The sequence below is a fragment of the Coregonus lavaretus genome (assembly GCF_964263955.1).
Source record: "Coregonus lavaretus genome assembly, chromosome: 9".
Classification (NCBI taxonomy): Eukaryota; Metazoa; Chordata; class Actinopteri; order Salmoniformes; family Salmonidae; genus Coregonus; species Coregonus lavaretus.
The window spans coordinates 32,083,897-32,108,376 of NC_139996.1; the positions used below are offsets into that span (position 1 = coordinate 32,083,897).

Below are 24,480 nucleotides of genomic sequence, written 5' to 3' on the forward strand. Positions count from 1 at the left end.
TGCAGCAATAGCCTAAAAAGCTAGACTACATGCATGTTCCCCATAAATTGTTATTTTTAGCTACAGCCTGCCACCTTATCAGCTGTTGTCAGACACACCTGGGTCTGAGAAGTAGGCGTTATATCATTATATATATAATTTTTTTTTTCTTCATAATTCTAGCTAAAAACTAAGCATGATTTGACATAAAACAATAATATGTCTACACAAATATTTGCACCTGCATAGAGTTGTTAGGGTGCTGTGGAACATTGTCGGTCTTGAATGCACTCCTGTTCTGCTCGCTCTCCGGAGGTCACGTGACATTTGATCAGGCAGTTACATTTAGCTCTTTTGGATTTTTAAGTTTTATATTAGTGGATGCTTGCTTGTATAATCAAACCGAGCTAACTGTTTGTGGTTGTATGATGAATACAACCAACAAAATAAAAAATCAAATGTCGCGCATCGATTTATGATGAACCTTTGCTCATCACTCTCACTGCCGTATCCACGACAACGGATGTAAAAAAGAAACAAACATGGCATGAAATTATTCTGCAAAAGGTTTCTCTTTTTACATTAAAATGAATTATAATTATCCAATGACAAACACACGCTCCAAACCAGGACTTGGATTAGTTGAAGGTGAAGAATCGTAAGTTATAAATTGTGGTTGTGCATGCATTGCTGTAAAACTGATGTTGGAAAAAAATACTTTCCTTTCGAAGAGATCAATTCTGCGCCTTAGAGTCAATGTGAATTGTGCATGTCTATTATTAGAATGATGCTGCTGGTGCTGCTGCTGATGATGATGATGATTGTGATACCCATGCAGATCATTTGAAAGCACCAGAAGCATTAGTGGCAACTCAGGGGAATCTCCTCATAGTGATAAAGGATTGGCAAGTGTCTCTCAGAGAGGAATGGATGACATGGGAGAGTCTATGATGATGACTCCTGAGGAAAAACTTACACAGTATGACAGCAGGGCCCAAGCCTTTGCAGACACTCAACAGGTAGGCCTATAAAGGTTTTTCAGTTGCTTTCCATACTGACACCTGCATGCAATGGGGTGAGGTGGATAGTACTATAACCAGAGATACCTGCAAAGTGTGTGAACGTGGTCTTAACCTTCTGTAGATGTCATAGTCACTGTCAAGTTCAGGAATTGTATCATTCTCGTATCAAAGGTATAATGCATGTACAGTACCACTCAGCATAAAGGCTTTTTTCAGTACTGCACCTTGTTGGTCCTGTACGTCAACAATAATGAAATGTTTGTCCGGACAGTTTGATGCTTGTATCCAGGACGTTGTCCGCTGTGTGGCTCTTACAAGACTGGTGTACGGAGATGGGCACCTGAAACTAGCCCAAGCCCATGTCAGACTGGCTAAAGCATACCTACAGTTTAAAGGTGAATTATGTTGTCATTAGCCTTGACAATGAGGTACCATTTATAAAGAGTTTATAACGGTTAATATTGTATATATTAATACCTTACCAAATCTTGGAATGACCGGTGTGTTGTCTCTGATTCCCCCAGGCTGGGCAGTGCAGGCCCAGGAGCACTCAGCCAGAGCCAGTGACCTGCTCCCCTTCTGCACCCCCAGCTCCACCAGCCGGGAAGACAGGGTCCACATCCTCACCTGTCTCCTCAACATATACCTAACACAGGGACGCGCCTCTCTGCTGCTGGCTAAATATCCTTTACCCACGTTGTTCCTGTGATAAATCTAATTTTATTGGTCACATGCGCCGAATACAACAGGTATATACTTTTTTTTCTTCCAACATCAGTTTTCCAGCAATGCATGCACAACCACAATTTATAACTTACGATACTTTACCATTAAATGACTACTTACGAGCCCATTCCCAGCAATGCAGAGTTAAAAAGTATAAAAAATATTTGCTAAATAAAAAAGGAAATAGTAACACAATAACAATAACGAGGCTATATACAAGGAGTACCAGTACAGAGTCAATGTGCAGGGGTACGAGGTAGTTGAGGTAATTGAGAAAATACAGTATGTACATGTGGGTGAGGGTAAAAGTGACTAGGCAATTAGGATATATAATAAACAGAGTAGCAGCAGTGTATGTGAAGAGTGTGAAAGTTTGTGTGTGTGTGTGTGTGTGTGTGGCGTCAATATGCATGTGTGTGTGTGTTTTGTGTGTGTGAGCGTATTTAGTATGTGTGTGTGTGTGTGTTAGAGTGTCAGTGTAGTATGTGTGAGTATGTGGGTAGAGCCAGTGCAAGAGAGTCAGTGCAGAAAAATAAAGATACAAAAATAAATAATAAAGGGGGTTAATGTAAATTGTCCGGATAGACATTCGATTAACTGTTCAGCAGTCCTATGGCTTGGGGGTAGAGGCTGTTCAGGAGCCTTTTGGTCCCAGACTTGGCGCTCCGGTACTGCTTGCCATGCGGTACCAGAGAGAACAGTCTATGACTTGGGTGGCTGGAGTCTTTGACAGTTTTTAGGGCCTTCCTCTGACACCGCCTGGTATAGTGGTCCTGGATGGCAGGGAGTTCGGCCCCAGTGATGTACTGGGACATACGCACTACCCTCTGTAGCGCCTTGTGGTTGGATGCCGAGCAGTTGCCATACCAAGATGTAATGCAGCCAGTCAAGATGTTCTCAATGGTAAAGCTGTAGAACTTTTTGAGGATCTGAGGGCCCATGCCAAATCTTTTCAGCCTCCTGAGGGGGAAGAGCTGTTGTCGTGCCCTCTTCACGATTGTGTTAGTGTGTTTGGACCATAATAGGTCCTTAGTGATGTGGACACCAAAGAACTTGAAGCTCTCGACCCGCTCCACTACCGCCTCGTCAATGTGAATGGGGGCGTGTTCGGACCTCCGTTTCCAGTAGTCCACGATAAGCTCCTTTGTCTTGCCCACGTTGAGGGAGAGGTTTTTGTCCTGGCACCAAACTGCCAGGTCTCTGACCTCCTCCCTATAGGCTGTCTCATCATTGTCGGTGATCAGGCCTACCGCTGTACCGCTAATGATGGTGTTGGACTCGTGCGCGGCCACGCAGTTGTGGGTGAACAGGGAGTACAGGAGGGGACTGAGCACGCATCCCTGAGGGGCCCCAGTGTTGACGGTCAGCGTTGCGGATGTGTTGTTAACTACCCTCACCACCTGGGGGTGGCCCGTCAGGAAGTCCAGGATCCAGTTGCAGAGGGATGTGTTCAGTCCCAGGGTCCTTAGCTTAGTAATGAACATGGAGGGCACTATGGTGTTGAACGCTGAGCTGTAGTCAATGAATAGCATTCTCACGTAGGTGTTCCTCTTGTCCAGGTGGGAAAGGGCAGTGTGGAGTGCAATAGAGATTGCATCATCTGTGGATCTGTTGGTCCGGTATGCGAATTGAAGTGGGCCAGAGTTTCTGTGATGATGGTGTTGATGTGAGCCATAATCAGCCTTTCAAAGCATTTCATGGCTATAGATGTGAGTGCTACGGGGCGGTAGTCATTTAGACAGGTTACCTTGGCGTTCTTGGGCACGGGGACTATGGTGGTCTGCTTTTAACATGTTGGTATTACAGACTGGGTCAGTGAGAGGTTGAAAATGTCAGTGAAGACACTTGCCAGCTGGTCAGTGCATGCTCGGGTAATCTGTCTGGATAAAGCTCTGGCTCAAGGAAATAGGCCTGAGCATTAGGATAAACATTAGGAGAATGATTAGATATTTGTAATGAAAGCCCCAAAAACATTAGGAGAATGATTGTCTAAATGTGAATTCAAACAACTGAACGGTTAAATGTCCAAGGTTAAATTAGTGTAGTACTGCTTTAATGTTGACTATGCAATACTCTTTAACCATCCCAACTCTTGAGGAAGCAGAGTCTAATCATCGAAAAGCAGAGAGGATTGTGGTAGAACTTCATCAGCTAGAAGGCATCAGCCAGGAGGAGAAAATGGAGACTGAGTTTGAGATATCCACATCTCTGTCCAGGTATTATAGAGCGAAAACAAAACTGATCTGCATAAATATTTTGTGTCAAATCACTTTCAAAAGTAAATTATTTGGAGCATTGTGTCTATCTGACCAATCTGGCCTTTACTACAATGTTCCGCTGTGACAGCAGAGAGCACTTTTATATTTACTGGACTCCTCTTTAGGTATCACATGCTATGCTACTCTATTTATTTCCCCAGACTCCTCCTGCAGTATCATATTCAGGTTGAAGTCTGAATACCTTGGCACATTTACATTTTACATTTTAGTCATTTAGCAGACGCTCTTATCCAGAGCGACTTACAGTTAGTGAGTGCATATATATTTTTTTTTTATTAATTTTTATTCATACACATCTCAAGCAAAACCAAGTTAATGTTCAAGTGAAGTGTCATTGTAGATTCAGATAAGACTGTTGTATCAAATATACCTATATGTTCAGATGTCAACATACAACCTGTTACCTTGAAGTCACAATAACAGACTACTATTAATACTGTTGATCTGAGTATATCCACTGAGAAGACAACATTAGGTTTTGGCCACAAGATGGAGACAATGTCTAACATGTTCACTGAGCAAATCCATCTATTGAGATACGTTTTAATGGTTCATTTTGCTCAAACAATGTGGTATTTTCTGCTCTAGTTTAGGCCAGTAGTGTCATGGAAAGTTTCTGAATTGTCTTAAAACCTGGTCCTCACAGTAGAAGTGCCTAAAGTACCTTCAAAGTTGCTTTTTTAGATGTAAACATCAAGCTGTTCTCCCAGGCCTGTTGTCAAGCCCATGGGGTGTGAGTGTGCGCAGCTGCAGACCAGCTGTTACTGGGGTTACTGCACTTCCCACTCGTTCAGTGTCTGCTGGAGCTGTGGAGTAGGGGCAGGGAGGACAACATATCCCCAGCCCTGCATGAATATTTCATGATTCCCTTCACTGCTCTGGCTGTAAGAGCTAATCATTGTGTACTGAGGAGGCTTTTTACACAAAACGGCATTGATCATTTTGTTCAGTTGTAGGGTAACACTGTTTTTGCTACAGTATATTGATACCTTCCTACCCTTCCACACTTAAGTAGATGTGTTGTTACAACCAGCATGGTATTGATAGGGTTTGGGAGATCTCACAGGAGACATTGGCTCAGGGAAATATAAAAGGGTTGAGGGATCAGTTTGGATACATTCAGCACAAACACAACAACTGCATGAACATCTGATAGCCCTGTCTGGGAGATGTATTAACTTCACTGTTATGGATTTGTCCAAACATCATTTGAGTAATTAATGAATACACAATATTTGCTGTACAAGTCAATATTGATTACAAGACATGGCTGTGGCAAATGTGGTACCGATATACCCAGGTATTCAGTTTGGAATATTAGTAGCATTAGAGTTGTGTTTCAACTTGAAGGGAGCTGAGGTAAAAAGTATTTGGGGGTGAGGTCATCCTTTAAAGTTTTTATGACTGACGGTTTGTTTACGCAATTTGTGAAATTGGAAAAATGTGCGGACGCTCGCTGATGTGTAAGCTTGCTAAAGCTCTTTTGTTGGAGGATGACTGAGCTTGGCCGGCTTCTATAGCACCCTAGTCAACATGACTGTAATGTTGTGACCAGTGTGAATGTCCCCACAAAAGCCTGGAACAATGAAATAAGCTTTCACACAGTTTCAGGTCTAGTTGGAGATTTTCCAGTTAACTCATTGTAGAGGTACAGTATATGCAAGGTGCAAGTGTTGATGGGCACAATATGAATTACCGATCATTGTCACTGTATTATAGAGTTTCTTTTGCCACCTTTACTAAGTTATTGTTGACGTTAGCAAAGGTCATCGAAATTGTTGAAATGTTTTGAAAACAATTCTAATAAATGCAACAGTCGGACAATGAATGAAAATACTCAAATAAATTAACATAAAGGGGTGGAACAGGGCTGCAACCACCAAACACTTGCTCTGTCTACCCTACCTGCGCTCACCTGCGCTGTCTAGACTGCCTCATTAATAACTGTTGTTGTCGCGCTGTCTTGCATAATTCAACAAGTGTGTCAATAGCAGGATACCCTCAGATTATAAATCAACACGCTTGGCTCTATATTACACCTATCTAAACATACTTTACATTGTTAGCGAGATCAGACATAATCTCACTTTAATCCGAGTGTTCATTTTCGCAAGTTGCTTTCATTTCAGTGCATCTAATTTGTAAACATTTAAATTGTATTAAATTATAACTTTTTTTAATTCCACAAAAAATGTACACCCATCAAGTGTCGAGAGGGTGTGTTAAATCCCTGACGAATCGTATAGATTAAACGGTAGGACAATGTACTGTATTCCATTGAGCCCATTTCAGCCATTACCGGGGTGTGTATTCATTTTGCTGTATATTTCCACCTCAATAGGCTTTGTGAACACTGTATAATTTTCCCTGTGTAAAGAGCAAACCTTCGAGGCCCCCACTTACGTCAGTATTGGTCTGGTAAGCATTACTAAACGGAGGGCCGCGTGGGCTGCTTGGCAGTTCATGTAAAAATCACTAATTACATTATTGCTCCGCTCTGTGGACAGTGAATTAGATTTCAGCTGCAGATGACATACTGCCTCCTGTGCCAGGAACAGGAAGCTTTGGAGGGTGGCATCAGCTGGTGAATGAGGGGATACAGTGGCATTGTCCACAGGTCTGTCTATGTGGGCAGGAAGGCAGTACGCTGGCCTGGGCAATGGGCACACAGAGCTGCTGCTGCTGCAGCCAGCCATCCCAGCTGCCCTAAAAGGCTGTGCTGTTCTCTGGAATTTCTGATACACGAAGGTTGAAGCAGTCCCATTCCCATGCAGGCCAGCCCCCATCAAGCCTTGTTTTGATAATCAGGGATTGATGGGAAATCTCAGAGATATGAATTTAGTGTTACCCTCCACCACAACCATTTCACTGCACTAACTGTACACACTGATGTTTGATTTGTAGTAATTTATACTATACTAGTATTTATGGGGTAAATAATAGAAAATTACTGTCAGCACAAATCATCTGCTTTACTGTGCAATGTTCATGTAGAGGGATTTATTAACGATGGGGTGTTTTCCTGCTGCAGTAGTAGTCCTGTACCGTGGTATTGATGCAAGCAGGATTCCCTCTGAGGAAGGCCACCTACGGACAGCTCTATTAGAGTGTCTGAATCCTGTGGGGAGTTGAGGCTGTTAGCAGGCCCTGTGTAGCTCAGTTGGTAGAGCATGGCGATTGCAACACCAGGGTTGTGGGTTTGATTCTCATGGGGGGCCAGTATGAAAAAATGTATGCACTTACTAACTGTAAGTCATTCTGGATAAGAGCATCTGCTAAATGACTAAAGTCTAAAATGTAAATGTAAATGTAGATGGATTGAGTCTGACTAGTGTCCTTGCTGAGGATGATGCAAGTCTCTGCTGTGCTGTAGCCCCTCACCCACCACCCTATGTGGTGACTGAGGGTGTTAGACCACAGACTAAAGGCCTATTGTACAGAGATCCAGAGTTGGTATTGTGTCCTTGGAGGGGCACATTATTAACTACCTACGTGCTGCCTCATATCAACAGCAAATATACATGTTTTTACAACAGTGTCTTAGAACAGGGTTGATTTGACAATTTTAGTGCTGTCTCATCAGATATCTGTTCACATTCACAGCCTATGTAAGGGACTGGCTGCATTTTTTACTGGTGCAGATGGAGCTCCACTGTATTGTGACTACCAGGACAAACCTAATTTAGACATCCTGGTGTGGAGCTCTTGTGTGGTTGCTCAGCGAAGTGCTGGACTTGTTAGGCAGTGTCAGTAAGTCTTTATTTATAATGTGGCTCTGAGAGCAACACACTCCTCAGTCTTCCCAGAGGAGAGACCATTAGAGACCTTCTGAAAGGACACAGCTAGAGATGGAGTAAACAGTTCTTTGTGTAGGAATCTCCTATTATAGTCTGCAATCACTGCCCCTGACATCAGAGGCAGCCAGGCCTAGCTTGATGTTCCTCCTCAGGCCCCACGCTTGGAACAGCACCAGGTAGCAGCTCTGACCAACACTCTGGGCCAAGCTTTCAACACTGCAACATGCCTACAGAAAGAGCCAGACCGCTAATGCTTTGCTTTACTCTCTTTATCTTTCTCTCGCTCTCTCTCTCTTTCTCTCTCTCTCTCTCTCTCTCTCTCTCTCTCTCTCTCTCTCTCTCTCTTTTTTTTTTCTCTCTCTCTCTCTCTCTCTCTCTCTCTCTTTTTTTTTTTTCTCTCTCTCTCTCTCTCTCTCTCTCTCTCTCTCTCTCTCTCTCTCTCTCTCTCTCTCTCTCTCTCTCTCTCTCTCTCTCTCTCTCTCTCTCGCTCTCTCTCTCTCTCTCTCTCTCTCTCTCTCTCTCAATTTAAGGGCTTTATTGGCATGGGAAACATATGTTTACATTGCCAAAGCAAGTAAAATAGATAATAACCAAAAGTGAAATGAACAATAAAAAAACGAACAGTAAACATTACACTTACAAAAGTTCCAAAAGAATAAAGACATTTCAAATGTCATAATATGTGCAAATAGTTAAAGTACAAAAGGGAAAATAAAGAAACATAAATATGGGTTGGATTTACAATGGTGTTTGTTCTTCACTGGTTGCCCTTTTCTTGTGGCAACAGGTCACAAATCTGGCTGCTGTGATGGCGCACTGTGGTATTTCACCCAATAGATATGGGAGTTTATCAAAATTGGGTTTATTTTCTAATTCTTTGTGGGTCTGTGTAATCTGAGGGAAATATGTGTCTCTAATATGGTCATACATTTGGCAGGAGGTTAGGAAGTGCAGCTCAGTTTCCACCACATTTTGTGGGCAGTGTACACAAAGACTGTCTTCTCTTGAGAGCCAGGTCTGCCTTTCTCAATAGCAAGGCTATGCTCACTGAGTCTGTACATAGTCAAAGCTTTCCTTAAGTTTGGTTCAGTCACAGTGGTCAGGTATTCTGCCACTGTGTACTCTCTGTTTAGGGCCAAATAGCATTCTAGTTTGCTCAATTGTTTTGTAAATTACTTCCAATGTGTCAAGTAATTATCTTTTTGTTTTCTCATGATTTGGTTGGGTCTAATTGTGTTGCTGTCCTGGGTCTCTGTGGGGTCTGTTTGTGTTTGTGAACAGAGCCCCAGGACCAGCTTGCTTAGGGGACTCTTCTCCAGGTTAATCTCTCTGTAGGTGATGGCTTTGTTATGGAAGGTTTGGGAATCGCTTCCTTTTAGGTCGCTGTAGAATTTAATAGCTCTTTTCTGGATTTTGATAATTAGCGGGTATCGGCCTAATTTTGCTCTGCATGCATTATTTGGTGTTTTACGTTGTACATGGAGGATGTTTTTGCAAAAGTATGCATGCAGAGTCTCAATTTGGTGTTTGTCCCATTTTGTGAATTCTTGGTTGGTGAGCAGACCCCAGACCTCACAACCATAAAGGGCAATGGGTTCTATAACTGATTCAAGTATTTTTTGCCAGATCCTAATTGGTATGTCGAATTCTATGTTCCTTTTGATGGCATAGAAGGCCCTTCTTGCCTTGTCTCTCAGATCGTTTACAGCTTTGTAGAAGTTACCTGTGGCGCTGATGTTTAGGCCGTTTTGTGTGCTCTAGGGCAACTGTGTCTAGATGGAATTTGTATTTGTGGTCCTGGAAACTGGACCTTTTTTGGAAAACCATTATTTTTGTCTTACTGAGATTTACTGTTAGGGCCCAAGTCTGACAGAATCTGTGCAGAAGATCTAGGTAGTTCTGTAGGCCCTCCTTGGTTGGGGACAGAAGCACCAGATCATCAGCAAGCAGTAGACATTTGACTTCAGATTCTAGTAGGGTGATGCCGGGTGCTGCAGACTGTTCTAGTGCCCTCGCCAATTCGTTGATATACAGTTGAAGTCGGAAGTTTACATACACTTAGGTCGGAGTCATTAAAACTCATTTTTCAACCACTCCACAAATGTCTTGTTAACAAACTATAGTTTTGGCAAGTCGGTTAGGACATCTACTTTGGGCATGACACAAGTACTTTTTCCAACAATTGTTTACAGACAGATTATTTCACTTATAATTCACTGTATCACAATTCCAGTGTGTCAGAAGTTTACATACACTAAGTTGACTGTGCCTTTAAACAGCTTGGAAAATTCCAGAAAACTCAGTGCCTCTTTGCTTGACATCATGGGAAAATCAAAAGAAATCAGCCAAGACCTCAGAAAAGATTGTAGACCTCCACAAGTCTGGTTCATCCTTGGGAGTAATTTCCAAACGCCTGAAGGTACCATGTTCATCTGTACAAACAATAGTACACAAGTATAAACACCATGGGACCACGCAGCCGTCATACCGCTCAGGAAGGAGACACGTTCTGTCTCCTAGAGATGAACGTACTTTGGTGCGAAAAGTGCAAATCAATCCCAGAACAACAGCAAAGGACCTTGTGAAGATGCTGGAGGAAACAGGTACAAAATAAACATTTGACCCAAGTTAAACAATTTAAAGGCAATGCTACCAAATACTAATTGAGTGTATGTAAACTTCTGACCCACTGGGAATGTGATAAAAGAAATAAAAGCTGAAATAAATCATTCTCTCTAATATTATTCTGACATTTCACATTCTTAAAATAAAGTGGTGATCCTAAATAACCTAAGTCAGCGGATTTTTACTAGGATTAAATGTCAGGAATTGTGAAAAACTGAGTTTAAATTTAGCTAAGGTGTATGTAAACTTCAGACTTCAACTGTATATGTTGAAGAGGGTGGGGCTTAAGCTGCATCCCTGTCTCACTCCACGGCCCTGTGGAAAGAAGTGTGTGTGTTGTTTGCCAATTTTAACCGCACACTTGTTTGTGTATATAGATTTTATAATGTTGTATGTCTTTCCCCCAACACCACTTTCCATCAATTTGTATTGCAGACCCTCATGCCAAATTGAGTCAAAAGCTTTTTTGAAATCAACAAAGCATGAGAAGACTTTGCCTTTGTTTTGGTTTGTTTCTTTGTCAATTAGGGTGTGCAGGGTGAATACGTGGTCTGTCGTACGGTAATTTGGTAAAAAGCCAATTGACATTTGCTCAGTACATTGTTTTCACTGAGGAAATGTACGAGTCTGCTATTAATGATAATGCAGAGGATCTTCCCAAGGTTGCTGTTGACGCATATCCCACGGTAGTTATTGGGGTCAAATTTGTCTCCACTTTTGTGGATTGGGGTGATCAGTCCTTGGTTCCAAATATTGGGGAAGATGCCAGAGCTAAGGATTATGTTAAAGAGTTTAAGTATAGCCAATTGGAATTTGTGGTCTGTATATTTTATAATTTCATTGAGGATACCATCAACACCACAGGCCTTTTTGGGTTTGTATTTTGTCCTGTAGTTCATTCAATGTAATTGGAGAATGCAGTGGGTTCTGGTAGCCTTTAATAGTTGATTCTAAGATTTGTACTTGATCATGTATATGTTTTTGCTGTTTGTTCTTTGTTATAGGGCCAAAAAGATTGGAGAAGTGGTTTATCCATACATCTCAGTTTTGGATGGATAACTCTTCGTGTTGTTGTTTGTTTAGTGTTTTCCAATTTTCCCAGAAGTGGTTAGAGTCTATGGATTCTTCAGTTACATTGAGCTGATTTCTGACGTGCTGTTCCTTCTTTTTCCGTAAGTGTATTTCTGTATTGTTTTGGTGATTCACCATAGTGAAGCGTAGGCTCAGGTTTTCTGGGTCTCTATGTTTTTGTTGGATAGATTTCTCAATTTCTTTCTTAGGTTTTTGCATTCTTCATCAAACCATTTGTCATTGTTGTTAATTTTCTTAGGTTTTCTGTTTTACATTTTTAGATTTGATAGGGAAGCTGAGAGGCCAAATATACTGTTTAGGTTTTCTACTGCCAAGTTTACACATTCACTATTACAGTGAAATGTTTTGTCCAGGAAGTTGTCTAAAAGGGATTGAATTTGTTGTTGCCTAATTGTTTGTTGGTAGGCTTCCACACTACTTTCCTCCCATCTATAGCATTTCTTAATATTATTCAGTTCCTTTGGCTTTGATGCCTCATGATTGAGTATTGCTCTGTTCAAGTAGACAGTGATTTTGCTTTGATCTGATAGGGGTGTCAGTGGGCTGACTGTGAACACTGAGAGACTCTGGGGTGAGGTCAGTGATAAAGTAGACAACAGTACTACTGCCAAGAGATGAGCTATAGGTGTACCTACCATAGGAGTCCCCTCGAAGCCTACCATTGACTATGTATATACCCAGCATGCGACAGAGCTGCATTTTTGTTGGTTATGTTGTCGTAGTTGTGCCTAGGGGGGCATATGGGGGAGGGAATGCTGTCACCTACAGGTAGGTGTTTGACCCCTGTGTGCTGAGGGTCTTAGGTTCTTGTCCAGTTCTGGCATTTAGGTCGCCACAGACTAGTACAGGTCCCTGGTCCTGGAAATGATTGATTTCCCCCTCCAGGATGGAGAAGCTGTCTTCATTAAAGTATGGGGATTCTAGTGGGGGGATATAGGTAGCACACTGGAGGACATTTTTCTCTGTTGAGATAATTTTCTTTTGAATTTCTAGCCAAATTAAAAATGTTCCTGTTTTGATTAATTGAATAGAGTGAGTTAGGTCTGCTCTATACCAAATTAGCACACCCCCTGAGTCCCTTCCCTGTTTCACACCTGGTAGTTAGGTGGATGGGACTACCAGCTCTCTGTAACCTAGAGGGCAACCAGTGGGTCCATCTCCTCTATACCATGTTTCTTGTAGGATGACAATGTCTGTATATCTGATTTCTTTGGTGAAGTCCAGGTTCCTGCTCTTTCGGCCAAAGGCAGATCACCTCAGGCCTTGGATATTCCAGGATGAGATAGTGAAGGCTTTGTGTCTTGCTGGTCTGGGTGGGGTGTCTGTTGATCTGTTGCTCCTGTGTGAGGTGTTGAGCTGCGGTTGAGGGCGATGTCGTTTAGCGTCCTGGCGAAGGTGGGCACTGCTGCCTTGTATACAGTGAGGGAAAAAAGTATTTGATCCCCTGCTGATTTTGTACGTTTGCCCACTGACAAAGAAATGATCAGTCTATAATTTTAATGGTAGGTTTATTTAAACAGTGAGAGACAGAATAACAACAAAAAAATCAGAAAAACGCATGTCAAAAATGTTATAAATTGATTTGCATTTTAATGAAGGAAATAAGTATTTGACCCCTCTGCAAAACATGACTTAGTACTTGGTGGCAAAACCTTTGTTGGCAATCACAGAGGTCAGACGTTTCTTGTAGTTGGCCACCAGGTTTGCACACATCTCAGGAGGGATTTTGTCCCACTCCTCTTTGCAGATCTTCTCCAAGTCATTAAGGTTTCGAGGCTGACGTTTGGCAACTCGAACCTTCAGCTCCCTCCACAGATTTTCTATGGGATTAAGGTCTGGAGACTGGCTAAGCCACTCCAGGACCTTAATGTGCTTCTTCTTGAGCCACTCCTTTGTTGCCTTGGCCGTGTGTTTTGGGTCATTGTCATGCTGGAATACCCATCCACGACCCATTTTCAATGCCCTGGCTGAGGGAAGGAGGTTCTCACCCAAGATTTGACGGTACATGGCCCCGTCCATCGTCCCTTTGATGCGGTGAAGTTGTCCTGTACCCTTAGCAGAAAAACACCCCCAAAGGAAAATGTTTCCACCTCCATGTTTGACGGTGGGGATGGTGTTCTTGGGGTCATAGGCAGCATTCCTCCTCCTCCAAACACGGCGAGTTGAGTTGATGCCAAAGAGCTCGATTTTGGTCTCATCTGACAACAACACTTTCACCCAGTTCTCCTCTGAATCATTCAGATGTTCATTGGCAAACTTCAGACGGGCATGTATATGTGCTTTCTTGAGCAGGGGGACCTTGCGGGCGCTGCAGGATTTCAGTCCTTCACGGCGTAGTGTGTTACTAATTGTTTTCTTGGTGACTATGGTCCCAGCTGCCTTGAGATCATTGACAAGATCCTCCCGTGTAGTTCTGGGCTGATTCCTCACCGTTCTCATGATCATTGCAACTCCACGAGGTGAGATCTTGCATGGAGCCCCAGGCCGAGGGAGATTGACAGGTCTTTTGTGGGATCCAGACTTGTATAGGTTGACATTGGCTGACTCAGAGTCCTCGTTGTACAGGTTGACTCAGAGTACTCTCTCTCTCTATATGCCCCATCCATCTCTCCCTCCTTCCCTACCTCTCTCCTGCAGGGTGTACCAGCGGCAGGGCAGGTCAGAGGAGGCCCTGGGTCAGTGTGAGAGTAGTCTGCAGCTGCTGGAGGACTGGGCGAGGCCAGGTCAGGCCTGCTCCGTCTACAAGGACATGGCTGCCATCGAACAGGCCCAAGGCCGCCTCGACAGAGCCATAGAGCACCTCTCTAAGGTAAGGGACACATGAGACCTGGATACAGGCACAAAACAGCAACACACAACATGACTATATGAATGACTGTATTAACATTACACACATACTAACTATATGAATGACTGTATTAACATTATACACAAACTGACTATATTACTCAGACTATATGACTATCTTAAGATGAGCTGAGGGCAGTTAGAATGCCTCTGAGACCTGTCATTAGGTAATGTTCTCCTCAGGCCTTAGTGTGATATGTGATCTGTCTTATTTCATGTGGGTTTCTGATAGGCTCATGCCATAGCTCTGAGTCAGAGCCCTGGGGGTCTGGATGGGGCTCACATCGCTCACAGCCTGGCCTTGGCCTACTCTACTGTAGCAGAGCCCCACCACAATGGTGAGTCTATTCATACAACACAGGCCTGCTGCAGTGCACTATGGGTGAACTCTGCTATATAGGGGGTTGTTGTTGGAGACATGAATCATTTTCTGTCTCTCTCTCTATGTCAAGCTCTTTGAGTTCATATATTTGAAGGCAGGCTTATTATAGTTTTGTAGAAATAGCATGTCGTGTGAGTTCACCCCCATATCAATGTTTACCCCCATCTGAACTTTATGGATGGAACTTCACAGTATAGTTACATTATATGAGCAACAATATATGAGCAACCACTACCAGGAATTATCAGCTGTGAAGGAATGGACAAACAAAATAAAAAGCAATGCAGGCAGCACCAATAAGCAAACAAATAACATATATGTTGAAGATCATAAGTGATTATGTGATATTCCATCTGTGACTAGACTCAGCAGCACACTACTATGAGGAGAGTCTGAGTACATACAGGAGCTCCCTGGGCCCACAGGCTACTGTCACCCTCAACCTTCAGGATGACTACTGTCGCTTCCTCCTCCTCACTGGGCAGCAAGAGGTCAGTCCTGCATACACACACACTCACACACACACACACTACAATAGATCACCAACACCAGTGGTCTAATCGCACTAACAGCATATCTTCCAGGTGTTTACAGCATCACAGACATTTCTGTTCTGTTGCTCTGAGAGGTTTGACATTCTCAAGGGGACTTCCCTCTCTCACATGGCATTGTGCGAATCCACCTTGCAGTTAGTAATGTCCTGTCATGTTTACAGGGATAGTTTTATCTGCTACTAAGGATCAGGCTAGCTGAGGGTAACTGAGAGGGTGACAGGTGTTTTTGAGACAGGAGAGTCTGTTAAATGAATAGCCTCCATAGTGAGCTCCAATTGCCTAAAGCTCCATAAGACTGGCCATATGGAATCAGTGGAGATGTAAAGGGGAAGACACAAATGAAATGCACTAAGCAGTCACTAAGCAGTCATTAACCAACGTTGTTGTGTATGTACTATGTCAGAGGTGTGTAGAGATCCAGAGGGAGTCCCTGGCCCTGAAGAGAGAGACGTTTGGTGACCTGAGTCCTGAGGTGGCTGACACCCTGCAGCTGATTGGAGGGGTGGAGATGACCCAGGGCCAGGTGGAGCATGCCCACAGGACCATGAGCAAGGTAAACACTGGCATTATACCCACCATTCACTTTTGTTGCCCAACACTGATGAGGTTGGAATAATACTAATAAAATTATGATAATGCCCTTTTAGTATAAGACCTGTTTGAAATGTCTGCCTGTTTTGGTGGGATGGAGTTTTGGCCTGCCTGGTGATATCACCAGGCGGTACATTAGTTAATAGACCAATAAGAAAGAGGGTTCCAAACATCTCTGCCAAAAACATCTAGTTTTCAGTTTTCCCCTCCCCACTCAGACCACTCCCAGACATTCCTAGCAAAATTCTTGCTTGAGAAATTGCTCTTAAGAAGCTTCTTTAAGGTACTTAATTGTTCCCCAGAAATGATTTGATATTGAGATATAAATGACTGCATTGGACATTTAAGGCAGTTTGAGGATCTCTGGGCAATATTATGTTAAAACCAGTCGAATGATATGGCAAAATGTAGATTTCCGCCTAAATAGATTTTTTCAAGAATTGGCCATAAACAATAACTAGTAATGCTGCATAGTTCTAGAAAGATCTGGAACTCCCTTTCCTGGAGAATTTGTATTTGTTATGTATTGATGAGGTGTACTCACTTTTGAGGACATACAGTGCCTTCGGAAAGTATTCAGACCCCTTGACTTTTTCCACATTTTGTTACGTTACAGCCTTATTCTAAAATTGATTAAATAAATACAAATCCTCAGCAATCTACACACAATACCCCACAATGACAAAGCGAAAACAGGTTTTTAGACATTTTTGCAAATGTATTAAAAATAAAAAAAACAGAAAAACCTTATTTACATAAGTATTCAGACCCTTTGCTATGAGACTTGAAATGTTTCAACAACTTAATTGGAGTCCACCTGTGGTAAATTCAATTGATTGGACATGATTTGGAAAGGCACACACCTGTCTATATAAGGTCCCACAGTTGACAGTGCATGTCAGAGCAAAAACCAAGCCATGAGGTCGAAGTAATTGTCCATAGAGCTCTGAGACAGGATTGTGTTGAGGCACAGATCTGGGGAAGGGTACCAAAACATTTCTGCAGCATTGAAGGTCCTCAAGAACACAGTCACCTCCATAATTCTTAAATGGAAGAAGTTTGGAATCACCAAGACTCTTCCTAGAGGGAGGTGACCAAGAACCTGATGGTCACTCTGACAGAGCTCTAGAGTTCCTCTGTGGAGATGGGAGAACCTTCCAGAAGGACAACCATCTCTGCAGCACTCCACCAATCAGGCCTTTATGGTAGAGTGGCCAGACGGAAGCCACTCCTCAGTAAAAGGCACATGACAGCCCGCTTGGAGTTTGCCAAAAGGCACCTAAAGACTCTCAGACCATGAGAAACATGATTCTCTGGTCTGATGAAACCAAGATTTGGCCTGAATGCCAAGCGTCACGTCTGGAGGAAACCTGGCACCATCCCGATGGTGAAGCATGGTGGTGGCAGCATCATGCTGTGGGGATGTTTTTCAGCGGCAGGGACTGGGAGACTAGTCAGGATCGAGGCAATGATGAACGGAGCAAAGTACAGAGCGATCCTTGATGCTCCAGAGTGCACAGGACCTCAGACTTGGGCAAAGGTTCACCTTCCAACAGGACAATGACCCTAAGCACACAGCCAAGATAACGCAGGAGTGGCTTCGGGACAAGTTTCTGAATGTCCTTGAGTGGCCCAGCCAGAGCCCGGACTTGAACCCAATCGAACATCTCTGGAGAGACCTGAAAATAGCTGTGCAGCAACGCTCCCCATCCAACCTGACAGAGCTTGAGAGGATCTGCAGAGAAAAATGGGAGATACTCCCCAAATACAGGTGTGCCAAGCTTGTAGCGTCATACCCAAGAAGACTCAAGGTTGTAATCGCTGCCAAAGGTGCTTCACAAAGTACTGAGTAAAGAGTCTGAATACTTATGTAAATGTGATATTTCTGTCTTTTATTTTTAATACATTTGCAAAAATATCAAATAAACAGTTTTTGCTTTGGTGAAGGGGAAAAAACTATTTAATCAATTTTAGAATAAGGCTAATACTTTCCGAATGCACTGTAGTACAAATATTCTGAAAATCACATATGATTTTTTTCCAATTATACAAAAGTGGCCTTGAAATGTCTAAAATGCTTTCTAAATTAAGTAAAAATAAAATTAGAAACGATTTACTATAAGATTTCACCTTTCTTATAACTGTAAAATAAATATGATCATATTTAGTGACACTACAAATTTGGCACCATTTCATATAACTGACGACAGAGCTTTTTCTGCCAAGCCTCCTCTGAGCGATGCAGAGACACCATTACAACTTTAGCTTCGTACAAAGATATTTTGTGTGACTAAGTGATTGTGTTTCAATTCTATGAAATTATTTTATATTTTTTCATGTTGAGATCTCTAAATCCGACTGAGAATATCACAGTGAGATGAAACTATAACTGCTGGATTTGCTTGACTGTCCCCTTTAATATGCTGTCTCCCAGGCTGGGCTCCATCACTCAGAGGGAGAGCAAATTGATTCTTTGTCTGGAAAAGCCAGAAATTGGCACTCCCTATGCAAATGCGGGGTGTGAAACCTGACACTTCATGTCAGCTCTGTTGACAGATTGGTAGCGGAGAGCAGGCAGATGGGGCTTTCTGGCACTATAAGGCACTGGACCCTACGACATTCACAGAGAGCTTTGTACACCAAAATGTCTCCATATAGGGGACTTAACATCTATTAGAAAAATACATAGTTCAAAGCACAGTTATATTACATTACCATCTCTTCTCTATTACTGCTCAGTTGGATAAAACAGGGCTTAATAACTAAAGGTAACTGCCAAAATAAAGGAAACACCAAACATAAAGTGTCTTAATAGGACATTGGGCCACTACGAGCCAGAACAGCTTCAATGCGCCTTGGCATAGATTCTACAAGTGTCTGGAAATCTATTGGAGGGATGCGACCCCATCCATACACAAAAAAAAAATGTATGCACGCATGACTGTAAGTCGCTTTGGATAAAAGCGTCTGCTAAATGGCATATTATATTATTATATTATATTCTTCCACAAGAAATTCAATCATTTGGTGTTTTGTTGATGGTGATGAAAAACACTGTCTCAGGCACCGCTCCAGAATCTCCCATAAACTGGGCCTGCCCAGCATTTTTATACATGATCCTAAGCATGATGGGATGTTAATTGCTTAGGAATTGCTCAGAAACTACACCTGTGTGGAAGCACCTGATTTCAATATACTTTGTATCCCTCATTTACTCAAGTGTTTCCTTTATTTTGGCAGTTACATGTACTTTTTAAGCGTAGGGAAATATGAGTATGTTGTTTTTACGTGGGGTTACTGTTCTCTCTCTGACCCACATACACCCACGTACAGAGTATCGACCTTTCTTATTGCCAAGCTATTTGAGAGGGCTCTGCTAAAGTCCAGGAGTCACAGGGCGTGGCACCCTAACATTAATACACCACTGAGAGTATGTTTATGAAGCTCACTCATATATACACGCAGAGTCCCTGTCATTGTGAGAGCAGCTATTTCTACCATGGTCTCTAAGGCTCAATGCCTTGAGAATAACATGCTAATCTAGGCTCTGTGCAGTGTGCACAGCCACTGTGTAAAATGTCACAGAATTAAATTGTGCTGCTTTCTCTTTTTGGACACAGCCAGACAGACATATAGGTCTGGGGAGTGTGGACAGAGAATGGAACTTTGCTCACCACTGTTAAATTTAAAGGGGACACTGACCCCAATTAGACTGGCAGGCCATTACGGCCATTGAAATTCCTAAATCTGTCCCTGTATACGGATGGAATGGGAGACTTATATGACGACATTCACTCAGTAAACAGGTGACAAAAAGTTGCCTAACAAGTTCCTTGTCAACACCACTGTTAATATATGCCAATTATGTTTGATTTATAAAGACTCAGTTAATGCTTATAGCAAATACCTGTCATCAATAGCTATATACTAAGTATGACACACATATACATTGACACACTTTCTCCATCCTTGCCTTCTGAGCTCATTCTCTCCATCCCCAGAAACACACTGAAAGAGACCAGTTCAGGGGGATTTCAGAGCACTAGTAATAACATGCCTGTAAGTTAAGGAGCCTTGTTGCTATGTTGCTTTGTTATTGTATCTAAGTGCAAAGTGGGTCCAAGTATCCCAGAGTGAATCAGAGCTCCCACACTCTGCTTCTTATCCGGACCGAGATGGGTAACCTTTCTGAAATACCCCTGACAGATAACGTGCAGTGATATGTTCTTTCCCCCGTTATCATGACAACAGCTGCTCTCTGGAGCCATGATGTTCGATTTAGAAATCTGGACAGAATCCAAGAGGATTTCTCAGAGGAAAAAATACATGAAAGCTGACAGTGAGAGAGTTGTACTTATCCTAAACTTTTTCCTCTATGGGGACTGTAAAGGAAGCCTGACTCTGACATGACACCCAGAGTTGATGAAAGGGGAAAACAATGGCTCACACACACATGTGTAGTTTTTCTCCATCTTCTTGTTGAAATAGAAGTCCTTCCATTACATAGTACAGCAGGGAGAACTGACGAAAACATTCATCAAGGCCAAATGGCTATCTGCCAAAGTTTCCCCGAGCCCTTTACTCTCCCGATTCCATCACCAGGCAGGAAACATTGAGCGCTCACTTTCCTTGGTTTCTCAAAGTTCTGTTGACATCCTGTGATTTATGTTGATTGTGGAAATGTTTGATAATCTTTCTCGTTGTTTTATCAAACGCACGTGTGCGCGTGTGTGTGATAACATTACTGTATTCTATGGTTACAGTACATTCAGCAAATATGCTCTGTCTTCATAGATAAACAAATAGAAGTGGTCATGCCCCACTCTTTTCCATTGATTAAAGAAAGTAATTATTGATCATCACTGCTACTTGAGTTTACCTTATAAACCAATTCAAACCAGATCAGATGCCAGGGTTGTTATTGTTTGGTCCTAGAAATACCCTGAGATGAGCCGGTCTGTGCTGGTCAGTGTCTACTCCCTGGTGTTATCTGAACCCTAGTTACTAGAGGGGTTATTTCTGGATGAGAAGAGCTCTCTACAGAACTGGACAGGAAGTGTTTTGATACCCCTCAGCTGTCTAAGTGTAGCTCTACATTTTCATATTGTTTGTAGACAAGAACAATCCATCGGCCTCCCTACTTTTTGTCATACGTTCACACAAAAGCACTGTATTCAGTGAGTGCTTTGAACTTTAACTTTAATTTCAGATTTTGTGCTAAATGATTCAGAAATACAGTTCATTCGGAAAGTATTCAGACCCCTTTACTTTTTCCACATTTTGTTACGTTAAAGCCTTATTCTAAAATTGATTAAATTGTTTTTTTCCCTCAATCTACACACAATACCCCATAATGACAAAGCGAAATCAGGTTTTTAGTTGCTAAAATAAAAAACGGAAATATCACATTTACATAAGTATTCAGACCCTTTACTCTGCACATTGTTGAAGCACATTTGGCAGCGATTACAGCCTTGAGTCTTCTTGGGGATGACGCTAAAAGCTTGGCACACCTGTATTTGGAGAGTTTCTCCCATTCCTCTCTGCAGATCCTCTCAAGCTCTGTCAGGTTGGATGGGGAGCGTTGCTGCACAGTTATTTTCAGGTCTCTCCAGACATGTTCGATCGGGTTCAAGTCCGGGCTCTGGCTGGGCCACTCAAGGACATTTAGAGACTTGTCCCGAAGCCACTCCTGCGTTGTCTTGGCTGTGTGCTTAGGGTCGTTGTCCTGTTGGAAGGTGAACATTCGCCCCAGTCTGAGGTCCTGAGCGCTCTGGAGCAGGTTTTCATCAAGGATCTCTCTGTACTTTGCTCCGTTCATCTTTCCCTCGATCCTGACTAGTCTCCCAGTCCCTGCCGCTGAAAAACATCCCCACAGCATGATGCTGCCACCACCATGCTTCACCGTAGGGATGGTGCCAGGTTTCCTCCAGACGTGACGCTTGGCATTCAGGCCAAAGAGTTCAATCTTGGTTTCATCAGACCAGAGAATCTTGTTTCTCATGGTCTGGGAGTCTTTAGGTGCCTTTTGGCAAACTCCAAGCGGGCTGTCATGTGCCTGAGGAGCGGCTTCCGTCTGGCCTCTCTACCAAAAAGGCCTGATTGGTGGAATGCTGCAGAGATGGTTGTCCTTCTGGAAGGTTCTCCCATTTCCACAGAGGAACTTTTCTGTCAGAGTGACAATCGGGTTCTTGGTCACCTACCTGACCAAGGCACCTCTCCCCCGATTGCTCAGTTTGTCCGGGTGGCCAGCTCTAGGAAGAGTCTTGGTGGTTCCAAACTTCTTCTATTTAAGAATGATGTAGGCCACTATGTTATTGGGGACCTTCAATGCTGCAGAAATGTTTTGGTACCCTTCCTCAGATCTGTGTCTCAGAACTCTATGGACAATTCCTTCAACCTCATGGCTTGGTTTTTGCTCTGACATGCAATATCAACTGTGGGACCTTATATAGACAGGTGTTTGCCTTTCCAAATAATGTCCAATCTATTGAATTTACCACAGGTGGACTCCAATCAAGTTGTAGAAACATCTCAAGGATGATCAACGGAAACAGGATGCACCTGAGCTCAATTTCGAGTCTCATAGCAAAGGGTCTGAATACTTATGTAAATAAGTTTTTTTTTTTTTATACATTTGCAAACATTTCTAAAAACCTGTTTTCGCTTTGTCATTATGGGGTATAGTGTGCTGACGATTATATATATTTTTTAATCCATTTTAGAATAAACCTGTAACGTAACAACATTTGGAAAAAGTCAAGGGGTCTGAATACTTTCCGAATGCACTGTATGTCTTGTCCTTTCCTATTTAAAATCATGTCTTACCCCACAGTGAACCTAGCCCATCCTTGTTTCTGTTTCAGTGTCTGGACATTCAGAGTGTCCTGTATGGCCCTCAGCATAAGAAGACAAGAGCCACGCAGAAGACAGTGGACATGCTGGCCCAGTAAGTCTGCAACCTCAGTAATGACCATTGATACCTACACATTATACTGTACATCCAATGCATTTATCAGTAGGAACAATGTATGTTGTGAGAGAAATTAAAATAGTGACTTTAACGTGTTCGCAAAATGATAAAGGGCATTCCCTACAGTCTGTCTGCTAAATGGCATATTATTATTATTATTATTATTATTATTATTATTAAATGCATTAAACCCACATTGTCATTTACAGTAGTGTATGTTTTTCCAGGGCACCCGAGGTTGCTGGGAGACAGAGGAGGGAGGGCAGCCTGAAAACAAGGCCTCCTTTCTGTGCAGTCCTACCTTCCTATAGCAAGGCAGGAGGAAATGCCAACATGTCGGACTCCTAACATGCCATCAGAGCTGAGCTGGATGAATGGGCCTTGGCCCACTAAGAAAATAAAGCCTCTCCCTTTGTCGCAAGGAGAAATGAGATGAATTGGAAATGGATCAAGTAAGACCCCTGGCAACCCTTTCTGTTTTCATTGTGCATTCTCTGAGAAATTAGTGTCAGGCTGTTGGCAAGACTATGCAGACAGAACTCCTCAGAATGAAGGGAGGGGTCTACAGCTCAGAGAAGAGCTGCAGCATAGGACTCTCTGTCCCTTCCATTTCTCTCTGTGTACACAACGAAGAGATTCCATGTTATGTTTATGTTGTACTAAACTGTACCATTGTTGTTGATTTTGACAAATAAATGACCCAAGGCTTATTAATAAAGACTCAAACTCAGGAAACACACTCAAGTAGTAATTTAATTGTTTTTGCAATATGAACCGGTGTCCAAACAACGGTTGAAAACTGATTCTGACTAAATTCCCCCATCTTTGTTAAAAGAAGAATAAAGTAGGTTAATGCATGAAGCACTTCCTTTCAATATGTGAATTACACCAATGAGTCATGAGGGTAGCACATCCCTTTTTAAACATTCAACATTGAGGAATAAAACGCTCTTTTGCACTGCAACGTGTACAGCACCAGTTTTGTGTTTAAACACGGCACATTGGATAGTTTGGAGATTTAATTTCACCTACAATGTTGCGTATCAAAAAGGACTGCCTTTTTGACAATGTTCTTAAACACAAAATTAACCTACAGTATATGTGTTTTGACCAAATTGAGTGTTTTATAAAAGTATTTCATGCTATATTCACACAATAAAGAGACGTTTAAGGACTTGTACTGTGAAAGGCAAAACCTTTTTTCTAATGTATCTGGGCACTTAAGTACAAGTGCAACAACAAACCATTGTTATAGCTAACATCTTTTAACTCTAAAGTGCTCTACTTTAGGTCATGTGCATTCAGCTTTGTCACAATACAATTTGTAAAGCAATTATATTGTATTTCCACACTCTTTATGCTCTTTTATAATAAGACAGTGCCAAGTAAGCATAATGTGAAAGATCTGTGTTCGGTGTTTCTGAACTGTTGCATAGGAGAACTCTAAAGCAGCTTATTGAGGAAGATGACAGGGGTTGTGGGGTGAAGCCATATTGGAGGTACTTTAGTTTTTCCACACGCACACACACGCGCACACACACACACACACACACACACACACACACACACACACACACACACACACACACACACACACAGGCAGGCAGGCAGGC

At 42.5% G+C, this 24,480-nt stretch overlaps 1 protein-coding gene across 1 annotated transcript; it reads left to right on the plus strand.

Moving 5' to 3' along the window:
- Window positions 1–566: 566 nt before the first annotated feature.
- Window positions 567–23,215, plus strand: LOC311135415 (tetratricopeptide repeat protein 23-like; the record flags this gene model as incomplete). Its single annotated transcript, XM_084169353.1, has 11 exons — window positions 567–637; window positions 872–998; window positions 1,273–1,396; window positions 1,526–1,706; window positions 3,818–3,943; window positions 14,158–14,329; window positions 14,600–14,705; window positions 15,113–15,240; window positions 15,707–15,856; window positions 22,761–22,843; window positions 23,095–23,215. The coding sequence occupies 11 exons, from the start codon at window positions 567–569 to the stop codon at window positions 23,213–23,215; spliced, it is 1,389 nt and encodes a 462-aa protein (XP_084025479.1).
- Window positions 23,216–24,480: the final 1,265 nt, after the last annotated feature.